The 23,269-nt window shown below is 40.3% G+C and overlaps 1 protein-coding gene across 1 annotated transcript in view; it reads left to right on the plus strand.

Moving 5' to 3' along the window:
* Positions 1 to 854: 854 nt before the first annotated feature.
* The window catches only part of LOC140235252 (uncharacterized), a 101,070-nt gene continuing 78,655 nt past the window's right edge, over positions 855 to 23,269 (plus strand). Inside the window, exons 1-2 of the mRNA XM_072315286.1 lie at positions 855 to 919; positions 10,866 to 11,641. Coding sequence (XP_072171387.1) covers positions 855 to 919; positions 10,866 to 11,641 — 841 coding nt within the window. The remainder of the gene's footprint in view (positions 920 to 10,865; positions 11,642 to 23,269) is intronic.

The following is a 23,269-nucleotide window of genomic DNA, read 5'->3' on the forward strand; positions in this document are numbered from 1 at the left end:
CCTTGTCACCGAGAATGCGATCCAGCGGTCCAGTTTAGTTTAACACTCGTGCTCAAAGGAGACGCAACTCCTCTCATGCAAGAGTGCTACTTCTGTTACCTTCGAAAATTAAGGTCGCATATATATTTTCTTAACTTTTTTCCTCTGACACTTTCGGAAATATTTCTTGTCGGATTATTGCATTGTGGATCAAAGAGTACGACCTTGTTTGAATTTTTCTCTTTCTTACGTGCTTGGGAGTGTTATTCATCTCACTGTCTATACTTCTAGAAATCGCGTAGACTTTCAGGAAGGAGAATCCTGTTCAATCTTCGCCCACCTCGTCTACCAGTGCATTGGTATCAACGGAGCTGTCAAGCGGACATACCATTGGAATAAACCACCAAGCGAATACACCTCATTGTGGACTTAATTGGTCTAGTTGCAGGTGGATGCAACTGACATCAGTAGATGGAATCCGGTTTCTAATTGATTTCCCTGGCAGTTAAAGACATGGAGGCATATCTCAAGTACCGAAAGTGAAAACGATGTTGGCGTTACTCTGGGCATAGTTTCTAGTTGTGGGCCTGTGGAGGAAAGAAAAAGAATCAGTGACAGTGTCGGAAAGGCCTGTCAACAAAGTTTGGCGGATAACTTCCCGCACGAGATCGGCAGACGTCCGTCCTCAATGTTAATGCCATCTCCCGCCAAATAGGAACCCTTGTTCTCATCTCTCGAGGAATCTCTGTCTTCTATTACCAACAAGGCCTCAAAGCTGGGGCGTTGGTGAATGCAGCAAGACCAGATTGGAGAGTATCGTTTAGTTGATATTGCTCTTGTGACGCTCTAACTGGTGAGGAGCAGCTCTCGTAAAAATGGAATTATCACTTATTTTCCGGACTTTGTGTAATGTCTGGTGTTTTACCCTGGTGGCATCAAGGTACGTATACAATGCAAACATCATCTCTAAAGATGTTAGATAAATCATAGGAGCTTCAATTATCATTGATGCATGATTATGCTGAGTTGCTGTGGTAACTCCTGAACATTTTCTATTTACCCAAGAATTGATTTGAATGAAAACAAAAGTAGTGTCTAAATAATGTACTTATGCTAGCCCAGTGTTGTAGAATTATACTTTCATTTATTTTCTGTCCTTATGAAGCACTTCAGTATTGATGTTGTCAAGCTATGATTTTGATAAGAAAAACAATTTCCCCACGAAAGTTATGACTTGATAAAATGATGTCAGCAACAGTGCACATCATGATTTAGGTAATTTCATGATTGCTATCCGAGACACTATTTTGTTTATCCAAATCAACACTTGCTAAAGTTCATATCAGGCGATTTCTAACTTTTCCATTCGGCAAGATTTTCCCCCATTAGCACCTTGTGTAATATAGGAATCCGTATCTCTATTACTATGACTTGCCTAAAGTGATACATTTCAATTTTGATTTCAATTTCAATATATTTTCATATTTTCAATAAAAATTCATCAACTATAGCAAAATGAAATGATGTATGATATCCAGCTAGGATAAACATTACAGCATTGCAAACATATACAACACTGTGGTCAATCTATGAAAGTTTGACTCTAAGGTATAAATGCAGAAGAAATATGATGGAAACTACTTAAAAGCAAGCTTGTTAAGCGTAAGTGTGAAGAGGAGCCATGAATTTACACATGATGTCAAAATGATCCGTTCGTGAGACCAAAGTGATGCCACGCCATCGCGTGCTTCTTGCTAAATACGTTACACCATGCCTCTCTGCTGTACACATGAACGCAGTCAGTGGATACCGCTGCTATGGGCGTTTTCTCGGCATTTTCAAAAGCGGTATTCTACTCCTCTCTGCTATCTATTCTCAATGATCCCAGTCAAGCCGATGGGTCGGACTACGCACTGCCATTCAGAATGAAGGACTGAAATAAATTTCGGTTTGCACAAATACCAAATGTTTGTATTCCTGAGATTCTCTTCGAAGTGTTTGGGTCACTATCTATAGAGTTCAAAGTCGCTTCCATGTATATTTACCTGTTTTTCAGTAACTTTTGTCTCGATCCCCGAAGCTTCGCTTCTAGGCCCTACCCATCTCGTAACATACTTGTCTTGTAGACAAATTTACACACACTACGAGAAGCCCCGGTGAGCATGAATATTTCATTTACCTTTCGAGAACTGCCCGTAGCTGTAGGTAGCCAATTTAGTGACATATGGGACGAAATACGTGGATACATTTGCCATATCATTTTTTTCTCAGCTGGGGACATTACAGCACAAAGGGGGTCTGCCTGTTCCCGTCTTAGCTGGATGCTGATCACAGACCAGTATCCATCCACGATGCCATTGATGTGTGTAGGCCTACTTTATGATTTAGAGAGAATTCACGTTGAGCAGCTTGTAATCACATATTTAATACTTCAGGACAACATGTGACTGCTACATCATATATCCTTATTACTGCATGACTACTACAACTTCGACGTTATCACTTCCGCTGCTAATATATACTTCCGCGATTTGCTGCTGCTACTACTATGTTGTGCACTACTACTACTATTTCTACCGCTACTATAAACCCTTCTACTTTTACTATTACTACTACTATAAAAAAAAAGAATCACCAAGACAACCAGTTCCAGCCAGTTTCGTCTTCCAACATTCTCAGATATCTGATGTGTCCCGTAAAGGAAGTAGGCTAACCATCCTCCCGTAACATAAACGTATCCCAATATTATACAAACATACGTACACACACATCCTCCCCTCAGTCACCTACATGTAACACATAAATTTGTGTCTTTCCTCCTTTATAAACGTAGTTCTGCCCCTGGGCGATTAAAAGTCGTGGTTTTCCATTCCCATAGAACTGCTTGGGCGACCAACAATGAAAAATGAACTTGCGTAGCTTGGATGATTAATCGACACACCTGAATGGTGTCAAGTGAAAACGCGCTGCGCCCGAACAGGTGGGGTTAGAATGCGAGCTCAAAACGAAGGAGGTGTTAAAAGTTCCAGGGTGGCTTACAATAGTTTGGCTGGTGGCACGCATGAACCTGAACTTTCTGCCCTCGTACACCGATAGAACCAAACCATACCATACCAAGACAGATCAAACAAAACAAAACAAATAGTAGAAACGAATTCTCAAGTCTTTCATTTACACGTTTACGTGTACATTTAAACTTCGCAATTTGATGTGCAGATGTTCAGTTTAGTGTAATATCATTTTATTTGTATCAATTAGATATATAACTAAATATTTAGCCAGTGTACGTGTTGCACTAATCAAGTCTGCCTATAGCTCTCTGCGCGCAGTCTTTGTCTTGGAGTCTAATATTATCGGGGCCTTATCACTTGTCTTCGTCCAATGAGAATTGACTGAACCGACAAACAAGAAGCAATATGAATGGCATGGTTTGTAATAGTGGCGTCAATCTTGCTTTTTCTCTGACTGAGTTGTATAGGATAAAGGTGTGCGTTGTATATTTTGCGGGTTCTGTATACCCTCCTTGCAAATCTCACAAGAAACCCCTGAAAAATGGAAAGTGGATTTAGATCTTCACTTATTCTGTGCTTGGTGTGCGAGAAAACGATCTGGAAGCCGTTTGTATTCCTCCAAGGTTCACCGACCGTATAAAAGACAGAATTTGGGGGCACACTGTCCGAAAAGCCCGGTTCATATCGTACAAAGAAAGAAGGAAGGAAATTAGAAGGAAAAGAAAGCAGGGAAGGAATAAAGTCTAAATGAAAGGAAAACAGGAAGAAAGGAAAAAAGAAAGAGAGAGAGAGAGAGAGAGAGAGAGAGAGAGAGAAATAGCAGAAGGAGAAGTAGAAGAAAGAAAGAAAGAGAAAGAGAAACAGAAAGAAAGAATGGGAAAGAAAAGAAAGAGAGAAAGAGAGAGATTCGAGGAGTGAAAAGGAAGAAAACTGCTGCTGCCTGGTGATGAGAAAGTCCTTGCGTGGGACTGACTAATTGTGGAAATGTCATGAAAACGAGTCGGATGCCCGAGCATCTCAGAATGTCAGCACTCTGCTTCGGGACAGTAACTGATTTCCGGGACCGGGACAAGCTGGAGATGGGAACATTGATAGGATCGCACGAGTGTATCAAATGATCCAATCTATCTATGACAACTATTCTATGCATCTTCTTCTTTTGTAACATTTGCTACTTCCTTTTCTTGTTTGGATTTTCATTGCTGTATGATCGGGTGTTATTTCGCCGCTCCCCCCCCCCCTCCCCTCCCTGATAAATCCTTGATCTTATCTGGCAATGCATGGAAAGATCTCATCACTGTAGTATGGTGAATAATAACATTATCCAAACCTGAAAAAAAAATGAGAATAGGCCCTTTTCAAAACTAAAGTGTAAAGATGATTATATTGTAGTTCAATTTCATGATTCGCGCACACACTGCACTTAATAGTCTGAGTCTTATGTGCTTCAAATCAGGGCAAAACAAAATCTCTGATACACTACCTATCCGCGCTGATATTACTCGTTGTCATGGAGATAAGTGACGAATATACGTCACTTTTGTGATGACCTCCACAGGTGGTATAGGTACAGTGCCAAGAGATTTGAGAATTCATCGCATGCATGGCTGATTCACGAAATGACCAGTTTTGAGGATGAGTGACGAATAAGATGAACTACATGTTTAGTCATAAAGATTTTTCATTGGGGTTTTCTTCTTTTTATCTTGTTCCCATACAATTTTTTTTTCTGATTCAAATACAAAGCCAATATCATGACAAAAAAAAAACACAACAACAAACAAAAGCGTGTTAGATCAATATGGTGATGATGATGATAATAACCACAATAATAATGATAATAATGATGATGATGATGATGATGATGATAATAATAATAATAATAATAATAATAATAATAATAATAATAATAATAATAATGATAATAATAATAACAAAAATAATAATTATAATAACAATTAACTAAAAACAAATACATCAATTGGGTTTTATTCATTTTTTAATTCAATGAATTCAGAGCTATCTCATTCTGCAGTAGTGAACTAATAACTCGAAATGCATCGAAATTATTTTTTTTTATTTAACAGCACACTGCGTGTTTGTGTTTGTGTGTGTGTGTGGTTGCGTGTCTGTGTGTTGTGGGTGTTTGTAGGGAGAGAGAGAGAGAGAGAGAGAGAGAGAGGAGGATAGATGAAGAGAAGGAAAGAGAATGTTCATGCCAAGTTTACTAGTGTCGTGATCCTTCCCTCCTCATGCTAACATCGTTCCTTACGAGGAAGGCTGGACTCTCTGAGGCTTGAGGAATGCCAGTCAGATTAAATCAAACTTCGGGGAACCACCCCGAGGGTTACAGGCGCCATTATCCTTCTTCCCCGGGGGAGGGGTTCACCAGCATTCGCATCATGAATGATGCATGACGTCAGCAGTCAAGTTGTGTGACAAAATAGACTGTTCGAGCGAGAGACATGACTGAAATCGATGTGAGCCACAGGTTTGTTTGACATCGGAATGTCACATCAAGACAAATAATAGTCCGTGTTTCATTGGGCTAAGCCTCAAACCACAATCCACCCGCCTATACTCAATACTACTTGTCATCAAAGCATTTGCAAACTAAGCCCCATTGTGCCTTATTCCTCTTGCAGAATATCGCTGACTTTTAAGCATTACCCTTGGAGCTCAAGAACAGCTAAGAACAGCAGATATTGGCAAATAATCGGAATCTCGCCATAGTAGCTCCATGATCTCGCAAACACTGGTATATTTACCAATCCTAATGCGAGATGCAACGCATGTATACTTTTCCCTCACTGCCAAGAATCAGAAGAGGAGAACCAATCAGGAGTGACGGTTGCCCCCTTCGATTTCAAAACTCAGGGGGCGCACTCATGCTATACTTGATGCAGAATGATGTCAGGAGATCTGACATAGATACTCTGGTAGAACATGCAACCATGACCACAGACAAATCTCTCACATCTCCACAGAAGACTTTGGTATACCCACTTAACCACAAAGCTGACGTCTTCCCTTTCATATTGCCTCTTTGAGTCTCGTGTTAAAGAAGGGTTAACTTATAATGCGGGGTGGTTGATATTCTTGGTTACTATGGATCTTCATTGATAGCAGTTGAAAGTGATTATAACATCCTTTCTTGCTTACCTATGCAACAACACCTCAAACCTGTCTATTACTGGGAAAATATTTACCATGACTTATGCTTTTCTCGGCCACTTACACGTGAATATTATGCCGCCCTGAGGTTCGGAATTCTCCGTCCTTGATGATTCCAATTTTTACACGATTGCATATTTCTTTAGAAGACCTTATTTTTTCCGGTCTGGCTGTTTGGCTTCGTCTGGCACAATTCATCTCATGGCGTGTCAAAGTTTGTCACAGATCCCAGTCCATCATTCTGGATAAGGCCAGGCTAGCGAGCCCTTGACGTGTCCAGCTGCCACGCGCCACTTTTCGTCTCAAACTGACACAGACTGGAGGCGCTGTGGTCACATCCTCAAACTCTGGTGTAAAACGAAAGAGTGAATCACAGAGCGCGTTTTTGTTGACCGATATGTAGCACGTTGGCCTTTGGAGTACTCTTCTTAGGTCAAAAAGTACATGCATACTTGTCCTGAGTGGTTTTGTCTTCTACCTGATCTTAAAAGCATAAGGTCTCCTACACATAAGCGAATAATTCCCGAATGTAGAAAAAATATACAGGAAAGAATCAAAAGGCAAATATATGCACATGTGTATGCCCTACATTTTTGACTAAATAGAAATACAAAATATATTTGGTTGAATACTTTAAATCCCTAGTTACTCTAAAGGAATTTTCAGGTGTGTAAACTTAAAGGGACTGTACAGTACTGGTTGAGGTGGGGATTCATGTTTTGAACATTCCTAAGTGAGATAATGAAAAGCCTCTTATGAAATATGAAAGAGCATGTAATTTTAAGGATTCAACGTTTATTTTGATGAAAATTGGTTTTGAAATGGCTGAGATATCAAAAAAAAAAATTTAATAATAAAAGGCGACATGCCACAACTTTATTAGGATCTCTTTGTTTCACCTTATTTTTGGATATCTCAGCCATTTCAAAACCGATTTTCATCGAATAAACTTTTGATACCCCTTAGAACGGCATGCTTTTTGACATCTCATAGAGTGGTTTCTGAATATCTCGCAAAACGTTAAAAGCTAAATACTCACCTCGACCAGAACTGTACACACCCTTTAATTTTGCCTTTGCACATTCTGAGAGACAAATATTTGTAATGCTTAAACAATCACATAAATTCATTGAAAATATCATTATGCATAAGACCTATGTGTTTAGCGCGCGCAAAAGGAGAGACAGAAACGACGGCACGATTATTGTCAAGTCGTTGGTAAATATCGTGTTCGATGACGAATGACTGGGGAATTTTCTTGTTCGCACTTCCCCCCTCTCACTCCCCCCCCCCCCTCTCTCTCTCTCTGTTTCTTACAATATTTATACAATTCACTTAATTTTACAATGCTTGTTTCAATAATTTCGCTTATACCCTCATCGCTTTCCTTAATCATATTGCAACAAGTTTATCAGAAATTTTCTTAGATTGTGGTAAAATCTCATGTTGGCCCTCATGTGACCCCTTGATATTCCATTCGCAGATGACCAAACTACTTCTCATACTTGTTCCACATACTCAAGCTGAAACTGCTGATCCTCTGTGACTTTGATAAGCATTTGTTGGCGTTTTTCAGTTGTATAAATATTATGTTTTTATTTCTACTTTGTCAGCTTACATTGACATTGCGTGGGATTCGTGGACTATCATTTTGTTAATTCCCAGACGTGATAAAATGTCAACGATTGTGGATCTCCATGGTTACACAATGAGAAAGATTTCCGAGTTCATGTCAACGACGTCAATCATCCTGAAAAGAATGCATGAAGAATGTCATGCAATGGTTTGCTCTACGAGCTCTTTGTTTAGACTGAACTTTGGGCCCAACGATTTGGCAGACGTCCTGTTTACGCGCTAAAAAATGAAATGTTGAAACACAAATTGTCAGTCAAGAGAAATGGCGTAGCTGCGTGGCGCGAATCCGGTTGCTATGGAGATGGGGACTGTTAGGAGGACAAGTAAGCACGCTAAGTAATATCGACGTGGTGTCTGCGTATCGTAAGCTAATTGTTTATTTGATTTAAGAATACGACGTGTAAATCCCGCACCATTCATATTGGAGAAGAGAATGAAACAACCCTGTTAAGGTAATGTTTCCTTCCTGTGATCTTGCAGTATAACGATTGAAGTATGGCTCCGCCCACATGCACAGGTGTATCCAATGCGACAGGTATCGCAGTCCCGCCATATCGCCATGGCTTTGGGGAAGTATTTACCCTGCTTTCAAATCTAATACCTGGAAATCCTGTGAAAAACACGCATTAGTGACCCACAGCTTCCTACATTTTCACGTCAAATCATCCATTCATGCTCACTGTTATTCTTAGATGTCTGGTTAGCATGGAATCATGACAGAGGCTAAAGGGAAAGGTGTTATTTTGACCCCGTCTGCAGACAGGATGTTGTACAATCACTATATGTGACAGGATATTAGGGAATTTTAGCATTGAAACCACATGTTTTGTCTCAGAAGGTGTTCCAAACTATTACCAGGTGAAGTGAGGATAATGATAATACTATGGTCAACTAAACTCTCAAACATGACTACAAAACTTGGGAGCTTGGAAGGTCTCTCATTTTGAAAACGTCACTGTCACGCTCGTATAATAGCGTACAGGGGATATTAGATAGAAAATATGTTTGTTTTATTGAAAAGATAAGACAAATCTTGATGCAAAGAAGTTATCATTCACTTTCTTTTTAGTCTTTGAGTTAAAGATATGTCCGCCTACTCAGTAGTACCTCTTGAAATACAGGAATGAAAAGAATGTCATACGGTTGTAGTGTTTATCGCACGGAACAGTTTCCAGACGGTTTAAATGTCTCTTAACATCTATCTCGATCGTCCGATAAAGTGTGTTTATTTGTAGAAAGAAGGGATGGAATGTCATCATGACATGTCTGTCATATTAAACTATGATTTAAAATATTCCATGAGAGAATAACAAGCTCAGAAAATATTCTTCGGGCTGTTATACATAGGGCTGTGTCGTACGTGATATCTCAAATATGAAAAGCACGTTATTATGAAATTCAGTGACGATAACCACGCTCTCTACGCGCAGCGTACCGACATGAAGTGTTGTGCATCCGCATATTAACTCTGCCAATACAAAGGCTTACTGTATTGTATTTAAGGGTAAATGAAAACTTTGAAGGGTTAAACGGAGTAGCACACTCTCTTGAATGTCGTCTCTCCAAATCCTGTGACATGTTTCAAGTTGACTCTTATTATTAACCGTTGAACTGGAAGTGTGGCCTTGATTTATAACGAGTTGGATCTTAATGTATTGACTGTTATCTTGAATTGTTGGATCTAATGTGTTTTCAAGACTTAGTGTTGAATTAGTCTTACATGGATCAATTAGGCTTATGGCCCTTACATCAATCAATCTGTATGCGTAGATATACACTTTATGCCGCGGCTATAGCCAATGTCTTTACAAATATTTTGTTGGAGCCTCCGAGCCTAAAGTCAGTGAGCATGGTAAAGACATGCTTATATTTCGACCTCATCACCACTTACGACGCAAATGAATGAATACGCAAGACGGCAAATGACATCATAGAATCGAAATTAAACGAAAAAATGAAGGGCCATATCTTTTTACCATGGGTCTCCTTACGAATAGTTCCGTAAAACCAAAGAAATTATATGAAGCTAAAGGAAACCAACTGACCATCCTTCCCTCTGTTAATGATTACAGTTTGACTAGTTGGACAACTTTGTCGAGGAAAAAGATGGGTTGGGACCTTATCAATAGGGAATTGCTATAATGGCAGCCATGTTTCGTGAGGCTGTAGAATTTACCGAAAAATTAGCATCAGTTCCCACAACTGCGATGTCACACCTACACAAGATATTCATGAGCACCTTCGATTTAAATTTGAAATTTCCTCCGACTGCCTGGCGACCTTGTCCCGAGGGATAGACGGTATAGGAGATCCGCGTCGTCCGATACCTGACAGGTGGATTTTGCTGCATCTTTGCTAAATTTAGTCCGTGATTACAAGGCCTCTTCATTCCGCAGTGGGCGTCTGAAAGTCTTTGGTTCTTCATTCTGGAGAGAAGTTTGAATACACGACTATCATTTTGCTCTTTCTTTCTCCCTCTCTCTCTCTCTCTCTCTCTCTCTGTATGTGTGCGTGTGTGTGTGCGCGTGTGTGTGTGTCTGTGTGTGTGTGTGCGTGTCGACTTTGTAGGAATCGGAACACGTGCTTTAAAGCTTGCTTCAAAATTTCATATCTGACCATTATTCTGTCATTAAATCAAATTCATGATAAGCGAAATTATTCATACACAACTTACCAATTTTATTTTTTTTTGTATCCTACTTGAGTACACGATATCTAATAATCCTTATAGTTATAACTTACTTTTTTGTTCTTTGTTACATATTCTAAATTTCCTCTTTTGTATTTTCATCATAATTTGTACAAAATTTAACATAAAAAGATCACGCGAGACTTCAGCGTTGAAATAACAAGTCTACAGTACGCAATGTATACTCTCCGCACGAAAGCAAGTCATTGATAGTGTCGTATTCGCTGCTGTCAAACGGATTTTCTTATCACCATTTGGAGGGTTATACATTTAAGAGAAGTAGACAGAGAATTCAGTTTTGATACAAAGCATGTTCTTTGGCAAAACACAGAAAAAATACTTAATCCTTTTTTTTTCAATTTTATTCCTTTCTCCAGAGGGACGCAGATACATGCCCCGTTGGATACTAAATATCCGGACATAAAAGGAGCACTCAGTGGACAGAACAGAAATTCAGCCCCAAGTGCACATAACTCATTGCCAAGGACTGGAGGGTCAAGATCTCAGGTTGTGATTACCAACGGGATTCGGAGACCCACCATCACAGGGTCACGGACGTATGTGGTGCCAGGGGGGCAGATTCCCATCAGGGGAAGACAAACGACAGGTGTTATCGGACCGAGACCACAGTCTCAAGGGGGTGTGGTATCAAGACCAACGGGACAAATTGGCGTCGTTCTAAGTCCACAGGTTCATGTTAGGAACCAGCCTAATGGAAGACCAACCCTGGTGAGGACGCATCCAGGAGGGCGTGTCCCAACAGGGGGTCAAACTCAGCGCCAGATCCCGGTAGTGTTTCGACCACAGGTGACAAACACTGGTAGGACCCAGGCCCACACCCCGGTCAGGTCATCAACAAGCGTCCGAGTTAACAGCAGAATATACCCACAAGGGAATACCCGTGGTAGGAACCACTTGACACAATCGCGTACCCCTGTCAGGTCACCGTATAACACGAGAACTCATCATCGTGGTGTGTCGTATTCGCAGACTCATGTGTCAAGTTCTGGCCGGAGGTACCCTACGAGAGGTACCATCCCCCGCACCAGGACCCGTGGAGTTTGTAGATATGTTGGATACTACCCTGCCGAATGTTGTTCCGGCTGGAAACGGATAGTCAACCCATCTCAACCCTGGACATATTCCTGCGAACGTAAGTAGCCCCTCGCATTTCCTATTTTCATTTCCTCGACTAATTTTGGCCTAACATAATCAGATGCCACTTCAACTAGATGGAATGTCGTAAATACTGACCTGTGTCTGCTGCCGAACATTTTGATTCCTCGCGTCGATTAACACGAATGGCATTCTGTTGTGGTTGCTCTATGGGTAAAATAATATAATAACAAGGTCTTGTTTACCCAGGGTAGCCTCGTCAGTGTTGCCACTGCTCTACCAGAGGGCCCTGCTGTCATCATTACCCTAGCGTTGCCAGGTAACCATTTATACTCCTGGGTCGAGAGGGACATACTGAGTAAAAACATCTTGTCCACGGACGTAAGCACTGGGCGGGATTCGAACTCAGTCCTCCGATCGGGAGTCGGGAGTCTTATCCACTATGCCACAATGTCCTCACTACACAGTGGTTATACATCTTGGTGAGTGGGCCATCCCTCAGCTCGATAGGATAGGTCCATCGAATGCGATCCGAAATTGAAGTTGACACCACAGCTCTGGGTCTCATTACAAGGTCTTTCGGTCACGCCCTCTTTATGCGATTACCTGACCACGCACGTGACTGGCTCGCTCGAATTTCTAATATCAACTTCAGAACGTTTTAGTCTGACGTTTGAAGATGTCGATGGACCTAAAAGTAGGAGGCGGATCGCGTAGGTTATCACTTACTGATAAAACTAATGCAGGATCAATCTGTGATATACAGCGAGGTAGTGAGTTAAAGGGAATGACAGTTGCTTGAAACATTGCCTGTTGCATGCACAGCAAACGTCAAATAGTTTTGAACACTAGCTCTTTAAATATTTCAACATCGAAATTGTTAAATTTACTTATTTCAACACATCAGTTTATTAAATCAAAGCAGTTTATGATGGCAAGCTGTTACCCTTTTTATTTGTTGTCTTTATGCGTAATTAATTAAAGAAATACATCTTACCTATGGTTTGCAAGGGAATTTCTATAACTTTCTAGGTCACCTTGTATTTTGGGATGACCTTGCGTTCCGTTTATAGAAGAAAGTCTGCTTCCTGAGACTACACGGTCACGGGCAAGTAATTATCCACTGAAAGAAATCCTCTGTAAGGTATCATCTGTCTATGATTGTCGGCGAAAGATGAGATGACATATTTTGAGAGAGTTGACCACACAGAATGATAGACAGACATCGTCTTCGGTGTTGATATGGAGTTACCTGTCATCTGCAATGTCATCTTTTAAATAAAGCTTTTTCTAATGGGCTAATGATGACCAAATAAGTGTTTTTCATGTCAAACCGTGTCGTTTGCACTGATTCGATCGGACAATGTTATTTCTCATGACGTTGAAGTAACGGTTCCGTGTGTTTTGGGCAAGGCTTTCTTCCTGCCAGACGCAAAGTGACAAATAACCTGCATATCCAAAGGACCGTGTGATCAGAAGTTTGATCTCATATTTACTCGTGGTCAAGTCAGAAATGCGCGAGGACTTTTTGTGATCCCTGATATTAACAAATAAGATATGTCACTCTGAGAGATCATGCAGCTTCCTAGAATCCGTCGGTACTGGTAGAGGTGGGTCAGAGGGAAAATCTTGTCGAACCTTTGTTAACCAACATCCACAAAGAATAGGGAATGGGCGGGGACCAAAACTGAGTAAGGAAACGATTATGTAAGATGTGTTGATAAGAGCAACAGTGGCCTACGTTAGCATTCGCCATTTGACATTCGCCTGTTTTGGTTGTGTGTTTTTTTTTTTTTTGCCATGACGTAGGCCTATTTAGTAATCTGGTTGTAGGACCTACATAATCTCTCGTTGTAGAGCCCTGCTAATATTCTTGTTAAATTTTTGTCAGTATGATTTCGGTTAAACATTGCAGCATCGCTTTTATAACTCTAGAAACCTAAATATGAAAACAGTACTGTTAGAATAGAGTTCTGGACCTCCTAGACGACAGGGTATTTCAAATAGGAGACAAATGAAATGCACAGAGTTAATATTCGTGAAACTTTGACACTTTTATCAGATGAAAATATTATTTGAAATGAAAGAAAGATAACGAATTTAATGTGAAAAGTAAGAATCATAGATACACATGCTTATAAGTAGGAGGTGATTTCTTATTATTATAGTCCACTACGTTCAGTACGAATCAGGGTTCACTACGCTATGTTATCTTCAGTAATGATATCAACATAGGCAGCAATTTATCCGTAGGTTCAGAAGATATTACTTAAGCTCTGGATGTTGATGATGAGAGTATGTATGTAGGCAGAAAGAGACGTTGCAAGAACCTGAATGGACAGGACTGAGAGTAGGAAGATCCGAACAACTTTCATCACCACCAACAAAATGGGTGTTAAAGACGTGGTCTGGTCTTCTTCAGTCCCGTACGTAGCTAAAGCCGTGGAGAGAGCTGCACGGGAAATTAACTTCTCAGCAGGAGTGGAGTCATGTTAGATGTTGATAGATGACTTAGAAATGTGCACGATGACGTCATAATTGAAACTTTCTTCACAAGCGCACTCCCATTATCCTGTTCATCTAATGTTCATTGTCAAGCAGTTGTCGGCATCCTTGAAACTCGATTAGCTTTTTCGAAAACCCTCAACATAGCGCAAGCTAATTGCAAAGAAGGCTTCCTTCTGGCAAGACCGGAAGCAGTATAGAAGTGTTACTTTTGAATTTGACTGCCGTGGAAATGGCGTGACCCACAGTAGGACAGGCAGTCAAAAGCATCATGAGGAAGGAGGGAAAGCTATGGTAACGTTATACAGTCATGTTGCTTGACGTTGACGAAAGAATCATAGCAAATGTTGTGACAATTCATTCGCTGAGGACACTGCGGGCAAAGGTGAACGAACTAATGTAAAGACGAACAGAGCCAATCAATGACCTTCTTCTTCCGTTCACTTTTTAACATCACGTATCACCGTGGTCATCAAAAATTCCAGCGGAATTCATAGTTGCAGACGAGAGAACAGGTTTTCGAGAATCGAGGATCGTTCTTCGTTGACATGCTCAGGGGTGTATACTACGGAGTTGTTGTCATTTAAACCTCATCCTCCAAATTTGCTGTTTGGTGTTATCCTTGTAAAGACTGATGCACAGTGACATCGGTTAACAAAGCATGGCAAGTGTCCAAAATGACGTGTACGTCATATTGAAGAAATCAAAAAATGCAAGAAAGAACTTTTGATGTTTTACGATCCACGTGTTTATTTTCCGAACAATCTTGGGGCAAACAAGATGCAATTCTTCTGTCAAGATGTATAAGGGCGGTTAGTTGAGTTGTGTTCTCTAAAGTGACCGAAGCGGTCAAACGGGTCAAACGAATCAATGCTCATATTTGCAGTAACCTGTTTATGATTATTTTGATAGTAATTCCGTTTGCAGTGATCTGGTTATGAATTGTATGCCAATCAGTGGGTTGCAGTATTATGATGGAAAATTGTTTATTAGTTGTGCCAGCAATTTGCTGTTTTTAGACGTCTGTGACTCGCTACTAAAATCAGTCAGTGAAGATTTGCGAGAGTCATATTAATTTCTCCCTTATATCTATCTACAATTTATTCGTTTGCCTTTGATCTTATCAAGAGATAGGCCCTATACATCAATCCCAAGTTTGATTTTTTTTTCTGTGTGTGTTACGCACACGCGCCTGGTTCCAATCCACGCTATAACAAAAGACTGTAACATAACTTCATTACTTTATGAAAACCTTAGCTTCAAAAGAGAAAGAAATAATTCAAAGTACAACCACCTTACGATCTCGTTTTCAAGGAGTGCACACAAAGTTTTAGAAAAGAAATAGAACAAAAATAATGATAAAAAAGAGAATGATTTTAGAAATAAGTTATATCCATATCATTCATGTATATCTATAATACAAACCTTTACAGCAGCATTACCACTCACCGTAAAGTTTTGCGATATATCATTTTAAAGACGCAATAGGCCTGAACCTACGGAGGTTTATTTTCAGTTCTGACCCCTTTTCAAGAAGGAGCTCCTCCTCCATTCGAGAGGAGATGGCTGTAATGCAATGAAGCTTTATCCACTGGTGGCAGTAGTCCCCATAGAGGAAGCTAGAGAGACGGTGTGTCCGACGGGTAATTGGGAGGCAAAATGGCTGTAATCCGGCTACAGGCATCAATATCGTGGTTATTGCTTTTTGGTTAAATTAACCATATTTTGAAATCTCCCTTCTTTAAAATCGGATAATTAATTTGTCGGTGAAATTGTCATTTTTGTAGATGAAGGAACAGATTAGACATGAAAGATACATTCAAGATTTCGAACAACGCATGATTAAATTTACACTGTCTTGCACGTAAGATGTGCTAAATGCATAGCAATGATGAAATGTCGTATATGAAGCTTTGAAAAACAAAAACATCCAATTTATTCTTCATCCTATCAGAACGTCGGCACGACGAGTTAAAATTAAAGATTAATTGGTACTAATTCTGATTAAGTTATTTGCAAGCGTAGAGCTGAACAATAAATCTCTTTACTATTATTTGCCTTCCACAGCAATTGAGTGTTGCGCGCCCATGAGCACTGGTGTAAAAAAAAAGCCTTCAATGAAATCGTCTGTGAATTGAGCCCACATCCATGAACAGCAGAGGCACGATTGTTAATGTGATTGGTGTCAACATTGAAACGTGTTTCGAAATAGTCTTGGTAAATAGTGCAGGTGCCGTGATGTTTATGTAGGAAAGAACTGATGTTTACATTATGTTCGTAGATTGTATGAGTGACTGTGAAAGCCCACATTTAAAGGAGGCATGCATGTAATAATACGCTAGAAGAAGAATGTAGTATGTCGTAATCATAATTAAGCAGGATATTCCCAATTCGAAGGCACGTAAAGGCTGAAAAGACACAATGCTTGTTTGGCAAACCGATTCATTCTGTTTCAATGCACTGCTAACATAATTTCAGCAGCGATCGCTCATCAAAGGATTAAGTGACAAGTTCGAAAGTAATCAGCAGCAAGGAAGTAGGATCAGCCATCATGGACGTGGGCTGGAACGCGCTGTGTTAGAGCTCAAAGATTCATCCGTAGAATGACGGGTCTGATTTTGTATAGGTCTCGAGTTTTGGGCCTTCCGAACTTCCAGGCTTGTTCCTGTTTCTGTCCTGGGCCGGGCCCACGCTCGATGGATCGGACAGGCCCTTGAGAATGAAACGAATAAAAGAGAGGAGGGCGAAATCTGCCTTTCCCGATGTGAGGGCTAAAAATCGGGAGAGAAACCCTCAACCCTCCAAATAAAAGTGTATTTTCTTGGACTGAAATGCTTTGCTGATATAGCGCAACACACTAAAGAATTGTTGTTTAAGCGCTAAACGCCATTCTCCGAGTTAAAAAAAAATGCGCAAGTGACCAGTACACCTTTATCAAAGTGATATGAACATTATCAATGGATAATCTCAGAAAGAAGAAGGAAATGATTATTTCCATGGTATCCTGTCTTCCAGCTATACAAGGTTCGAGGTTCACTTGTCAACTCATCTCGCTCGGGCTTTAATACCGTCATATGTATCAGCCCTCCCGATCTCTGTTCACCCTACCCCCGCAGGAAAGTGAGGTGCTGCAAATTTTATATGTGTATAACGTGCCGATGTCTTCACAGCAGGTCAGAAATGTAGACTGAAACTAAAGTGTTTTACTTGGTTTCGAAAGGCGCGGCTCAACTCTAGAGGTAAAAGCAAAGTAAAGCACGGTGAAGAAAAGAAGAAAAAAGAATGTTCACCGGTGAGACCATTTTTGGTCATCATGATCGTTGTCTTTGGACGAGTTCTGTCGCTGGACACTCGTAGATATTTGTAACCATTTGCCACCAGGAGATGACGATGTATCGGTTCTTTCCATTTCTTTCCATCGGGCGTTCGTGGTTCAGCGCAGACAAGATCACCCGACAATTGGCATGACGGATTGTACACGTTGTTTAGTAACACACCACTCTATCAATCTGACAGCCTCAGGAGAGCTAGCGGCATTATAATTATGTTTAGCATGCGACGAGGCGTGATTTTCTGTGTAATTCTTCAATTTGATAGGTATTATGGCTAATGTTGGAGATAGATTAATGGTCTGTCTCTTTTGACAATTATTTCCGTCCTGTCCGTCGCTTTCGCGCGTTATTTTCCTATTTTCCATAGTTTTTCGTCCTTGACCAATTTACACCAGAACTTTGCGTTGTTTGTCGTTTCTCCCAATTCAAAGAAAGCTGGATTGATGGATCGATTGGCCCTGAGTCTGAAAATTTACGGAATGTTTTTGAGTCCTTACTCAGTGACAAGCAATTAGGATGCGGCCGGCCAACAGACAAAAATGATGCACTGACACCCCGAAGAATAAAATTAAGTATCACAGGAATCTTGACAGGGCTGAATGTACCTGACTTTGGTGAATCGAGATACACCGTATTTAAGGGATTATTGTACTGCTATGGTGCCATATTCGTTGAATGTAATGCATTGATTCTAGGAATGTAATATAATTTATTGGTAGTGGTACAATAATATTGTCAGTATGACAAAAAACAATAACACATTAGTCCATTTTGTGGCAATCGGGAAAAAATGATTGTCCGTATGGGTAATGTTCAAATTTCAGCTGTCGTTTAACCACTTTGCGGCGTTACCGATGACCTGTTTCCAAGCATTATAGAATCTTTGTCACTGAGGTGTAAAAATAGGAACGGATACAAGCTGAAGAAAATGACAGGTTTTTACAGTGTCAAATTTGCCAGCTATGTCAGCACGATTAAAACAAACTATAATATTCAACGTACCGTTATTCATTGTTTCCGTGTGAATGATATGCAGTATGTGAAGAATTTAAGATGTCTTCATCATTTAGACAGCTACCCGCTCATGAACCTTGTTGACTGCGAAAAACAGGTTATTGGCGGGACCATCAAACGCCAAAAAATGTTGAAGGGACAGAAATAACAAAGATCGACTGGTTGACAAAGCTAGTAACAAACAATGATTTATGAATGCCCGGGCAGGTTGAACAGTGTCAACGATTCAATTACCGCATCCAAGCAATCCATCACCTTAGGGGAAATACAGTTGTACGATTCAAACGCTGCTATGTGGTTACACTCCAAACCAAGAATGCACATTAGACATCAGGAGCTGAATAAGCGGCTTCCCTCTTGGAATATAAATAAAGAGGTAAGCCCTCTGTAAATATTCCCTGCACTCATTTTATGAATGTCGCAATCTCCTCGTTTGAAAAATCACCGGTGGCCGAACATGGGTCCTGTGTTACCCATTTGCCAACATTTCTCCCCATTCCAATCCTCCTAATAATGACAAAAATGGGGTAAGTAAATATCGAGAGTACACATTCAGGTCGGGATGTCTAGAACCCTCGTAACCCAACCTGCCACCCCTTTATACCACCACTCCGCTACCAGCTGCTCAGGTGTACTCCGCATCCTCCGCCGGTCCTCTCTGATTGATGTTACCCGCTCTGGTCCATTAAGATTCCAGAATACCGCCTTGACATGATAATGTATGGCGAAAGTGAAATCCATTCCGTTTTGGTCAATCACCGCTACCAGGACAGCTGGTATTTGGTCTTCACTTGATTTTGATGCTAACGTTGGCAACTTTTCAGTGCGTCTTTGTGCAGAGGAGCCTGTCTTTGACCATCTGAGAAAGTTCGGGCTAGGCGGCTAGACATGGCAACCATGAGTCTCTGTAATATGTATGTTAGGCAATCAGGATTCGATTGAAGGAGGTATCACACCACCTTGGTCATGTTTGGTAGAATCAGGAATTGGGGAAACCATCTCCTTTAAAAAAAATGGCGCAAAATTATTTCTAAAATTTCATTTTTTTAAGCAAAAAACGCCTTTTTCCTCTCGTAGTTGATCACTGTCAATGTTTATCAATTGATGCAATATGAAATTTAGAAGCATTGTATAAATGACATAGTAGCCAGACACTAAATCAACAAAATAACACAGTGTACAAAGGTGTATTCAATACAAGACCTAGGCATACTTGTTTGAAATTAAAAATATACAAATACAATACTGATTGATGCAGAGGGTGAGACTACCATAGACATTGCTTGAAGAGATATCAACCCAAAATGGGTGCTATGCGTCCAAATTGTACTGGTACGGTGTGCATATTGATGAACTGTTATGCATCAGGAATTACACAAAATCTACCTCCTGTTCATTTTACAAAGACCCCTATTCGTTTGAGAAAAGAAAACATAATTGAAGTGTTCTGTTTCTTCGTTTAAGTGATTATTGCTTATAGCCATCCATAGTGATTAGTTCCATAGTAATCTAGTTCACTCATCTTAAACGTAGGTTTATCTATTGACCTGGATGCTTGAATGGATTCATGGTTTGTGAGTAGAAAGTTGTTTCATTTTCTCAAGCAGCAATATTGATCTATTATCACATACTTATGAGTTGTTTGTGTTTATATATCGCTCTGTCTGTCTGTCTGTCTCTCTCTCTCTCTCTTTAGCAAAACCAGTTATTCTAGCAGTCTGAATGATGAAAGTGAGTTGATGTTTCAGTCTTTGCATTCAGTCATTCGGTCAAGAGAGAACAAAGTTGCTAGTCTATATGTTTCTATTTTTCACTGCATTCTTGCTTGGATCTTTTTGATCTAAGGTGGGGTACTTTATCGCTTGTGCGTGACTGACAACACATAGCTTGCAAAGAAAGACACACGCGAAGACGTGCGCACCTGTCTTTCCACCATTTTATACTCGGCGGAAAGAGAAAATTCCCGACCCTTCGAGGGTTGAACTGTCAGTCCAATGTTTTTTGGGATCAAGAGGTCACAATGAACAGTAAAACGGCAAGACTGCAGTAATCGTGCATTTTATTATGGCTCTGTATCGAGATTTTGATTTCAAGCAAAATCCTATCTCTGCTCACTAGTCGCCATTTGCCTAACGGTATGCCATCTCAGGCGCTCTAGACGACCTTCCGACTTCTTTTGTTGCTGGGACTGCGTCTACTCTAGGGTGACCTAGACGAGAACAAAATATTTCCTTTTTCAATATGAGGAGCCGTGAAAACAATTTAGCCAAATTATGATTGTTTGTCTTCTCCTGAATAGGAAGGAAAAGAAATCAAGAGAAATCCGACGAAAACCAGCAGAAGTTTAAACGAGGTCTTTGCTCCCTGAAGTATTTCAATTGCAGTTTCAAATATGGCGCCAAAACTCGGCTAAGGACAAGACTCAGCTTTCCGTTCATGGGTCTAAAGGTTTTATTTGAAGAACACAAATGGTTTAAACAAGATATTTTCTTGGCACATTCACATCATAATGCATTTGCCTTCATGGTAATCCCTCCAGTAATAAGGTATCCCATTTTCCATGTCGCTTTCCTAAGCCCTATAGTTTCTAGAAGGGAGAGTGTGACTCATAATTTTTATGGTATGAACTAAAGCTCCAGTTGTTGAACAAACTTGAGAAGTACAATGGAAAAGCACTATCAAAATATCCAGTGAGAGAAACTGCGACTGACACATTGATTCTGCAGGTAAAGTATTCTAGCGTTATTAGGAGAGAAAAGTATTTTTAGAGAGTTGAATTTCTGTCATGGACAGCATTTTGTTGATGTCTAGAATAGGACTTCTATCATTTTGCTAAAGTTATTGTTTTCGTGAAAATATAAGAACATACGTGGCATGAAAGAAAAACAAGGAGCGGATGCGGTCAAAAGAAAGAACTCCTCCATACTCGTACCAGTACATATTTAACTGGGGAAAAGGTTAGTATAAATATGGATATCATATGAAGACGTTCAGCTACTGTCGTTATTCGCTACTCGACCCAATGCAGATGTGTTTATATGTGTTCCCATTCTCGTGTTATTTGTATAGCTTTGGCGAGAAAAGACCAGAGTTGTTAGCTAAATCCTGCGGGATGGGAGCGGCGAGCAATACACCGTTCCGATCCGCCTCGAAGACTCGCTGACAGATGAGGTTTGTTGCCAGGAACCTTGTTCGCTCATACGGAGTTTCTTTTCACCTCCGGAGATGTACCTGACAATTACAATTTCCCTTTAAAATGGAATATACTTTCTATTGTGCATGAACGAAACATGTAATGTCAATTTTCCTAGCACAGTGCACTATGAGATCGAACGGAAAATGCGGATAAAAACGGTTTAGAGTTACAGTACATGTATGTGTTAGTAGAAGCAAGAAATGATTACTTTTACCTCTTTAAATATGATACCACTTTAGATATCTCCTTTGCCGTGAACGGTGGGAACTCGTTTTGCAATACCAGAGGTAATTCGATATAATTCGAACACATTATACGCACTAAAAGGAGCTCAGTTACACAGTTGCCCTGTTGAAACTCCTTGGTTGCATGGATTTTTTCTCCCTCTTTTGTGATTGGTACGTATATGCCATCGATTTGCCGAAAGTCTAAATTTGGCGCCTTTTCTGCGAGCTCTTCACACGTATAGACAATGGCGCCTGCTGTTTCGGGTGAACATTTTGCCCGCTTTTGTCCATAATTGCTAACCAGCATGCCCCAAATAGGGGTAATTGGTGCTGAAAAATGAAGACTTCTCGCAACGCTATACCTTCCCTCCCCAAAGCTTCTGGCAGGGATCTCGCTAGATAATTTGCTTTGGCTGGAAACGATACCTCGCAAGAGACGCGCCAATTTAGCAGACGATCATAACAATGTACGGCTCTACCTGACGGCTCGGGTTGAATTGCTATCACACCAAATGGGGACAATTACAGAACAATGGACAATGAATGAGGTGTATCATCTCCTCCCTTGATTCTCTGGTTACTAAAGAATTTAAATGACAGTAAACATCACCTACATGAAGAGAATACGACCTCTAATGTAATGACACTTTTAGTACCATGTTATTGAGTTGATTCAAAGGAATAAAAACTCGATCACTATGTAGAGCGCATGATGATAAGCTTCTGACATACTGTGTACATTTTATTTCAGATGTCTACCCCAAGGCTAATCGTCAAGCGCAAAACATCAACAACAACACTAACCATAGGCACGCACACCGGTTACAGCTCGTTATTCCGAAGGTTCGTTATTCCGAAGGCTCTTTAGTCCGAAGATTCGTTATTCCGAAGGTTCATTGTTCCGAATTTCATATTCGGATTAACGAATCATCGGAATAACGAATCTTCGGAATGACGAACATTCGGAATAACGCCACAAATGTTCGGATCAACGAACCCTTTTTCATTTTCGGATTAACGAACCTCTAGGTATAGGGAATTTGTGTGTTTCGGATTAACGACCCTTCGGAATAACGAATCTTCGGAATAACGAACCTTCGGAATAACGAACAGCACCCCGCACACCAACAGCAACATAGAAATTAAAGGAAATGCCAAGTCAGTTTAGAATCATATGAGTTTTAGTCATTGCAATACATGGAATGAATTTATTGATCTCGTAGGTGTGTATACGAACCAAAATATGTGACCTTTCTTTCACCTTTTGGACACCTGGGGAGTAGGAGTGGACGCTATTTTTATTGTGTTATCTCTCTTTTCATGCATTTTCTCACGTATTTTAAACAGACACGTCAATGTAAATTTCCTGTAAGGCTTAGTTCACGAATCAT

The sequence above is a fragment of the Diadema setosum genome, chromosome 11, assembly GCF_964275005.1.
Source record: "Diadema setosum chromosome 11, eeDiaSeto1, whole genome shotgun sequence".
NCBI lineage: Eukaryota > Metazoa > Echinodermata > Echinoidea > Diadematoida > Diadematidae > Diadema > Diadema setosum.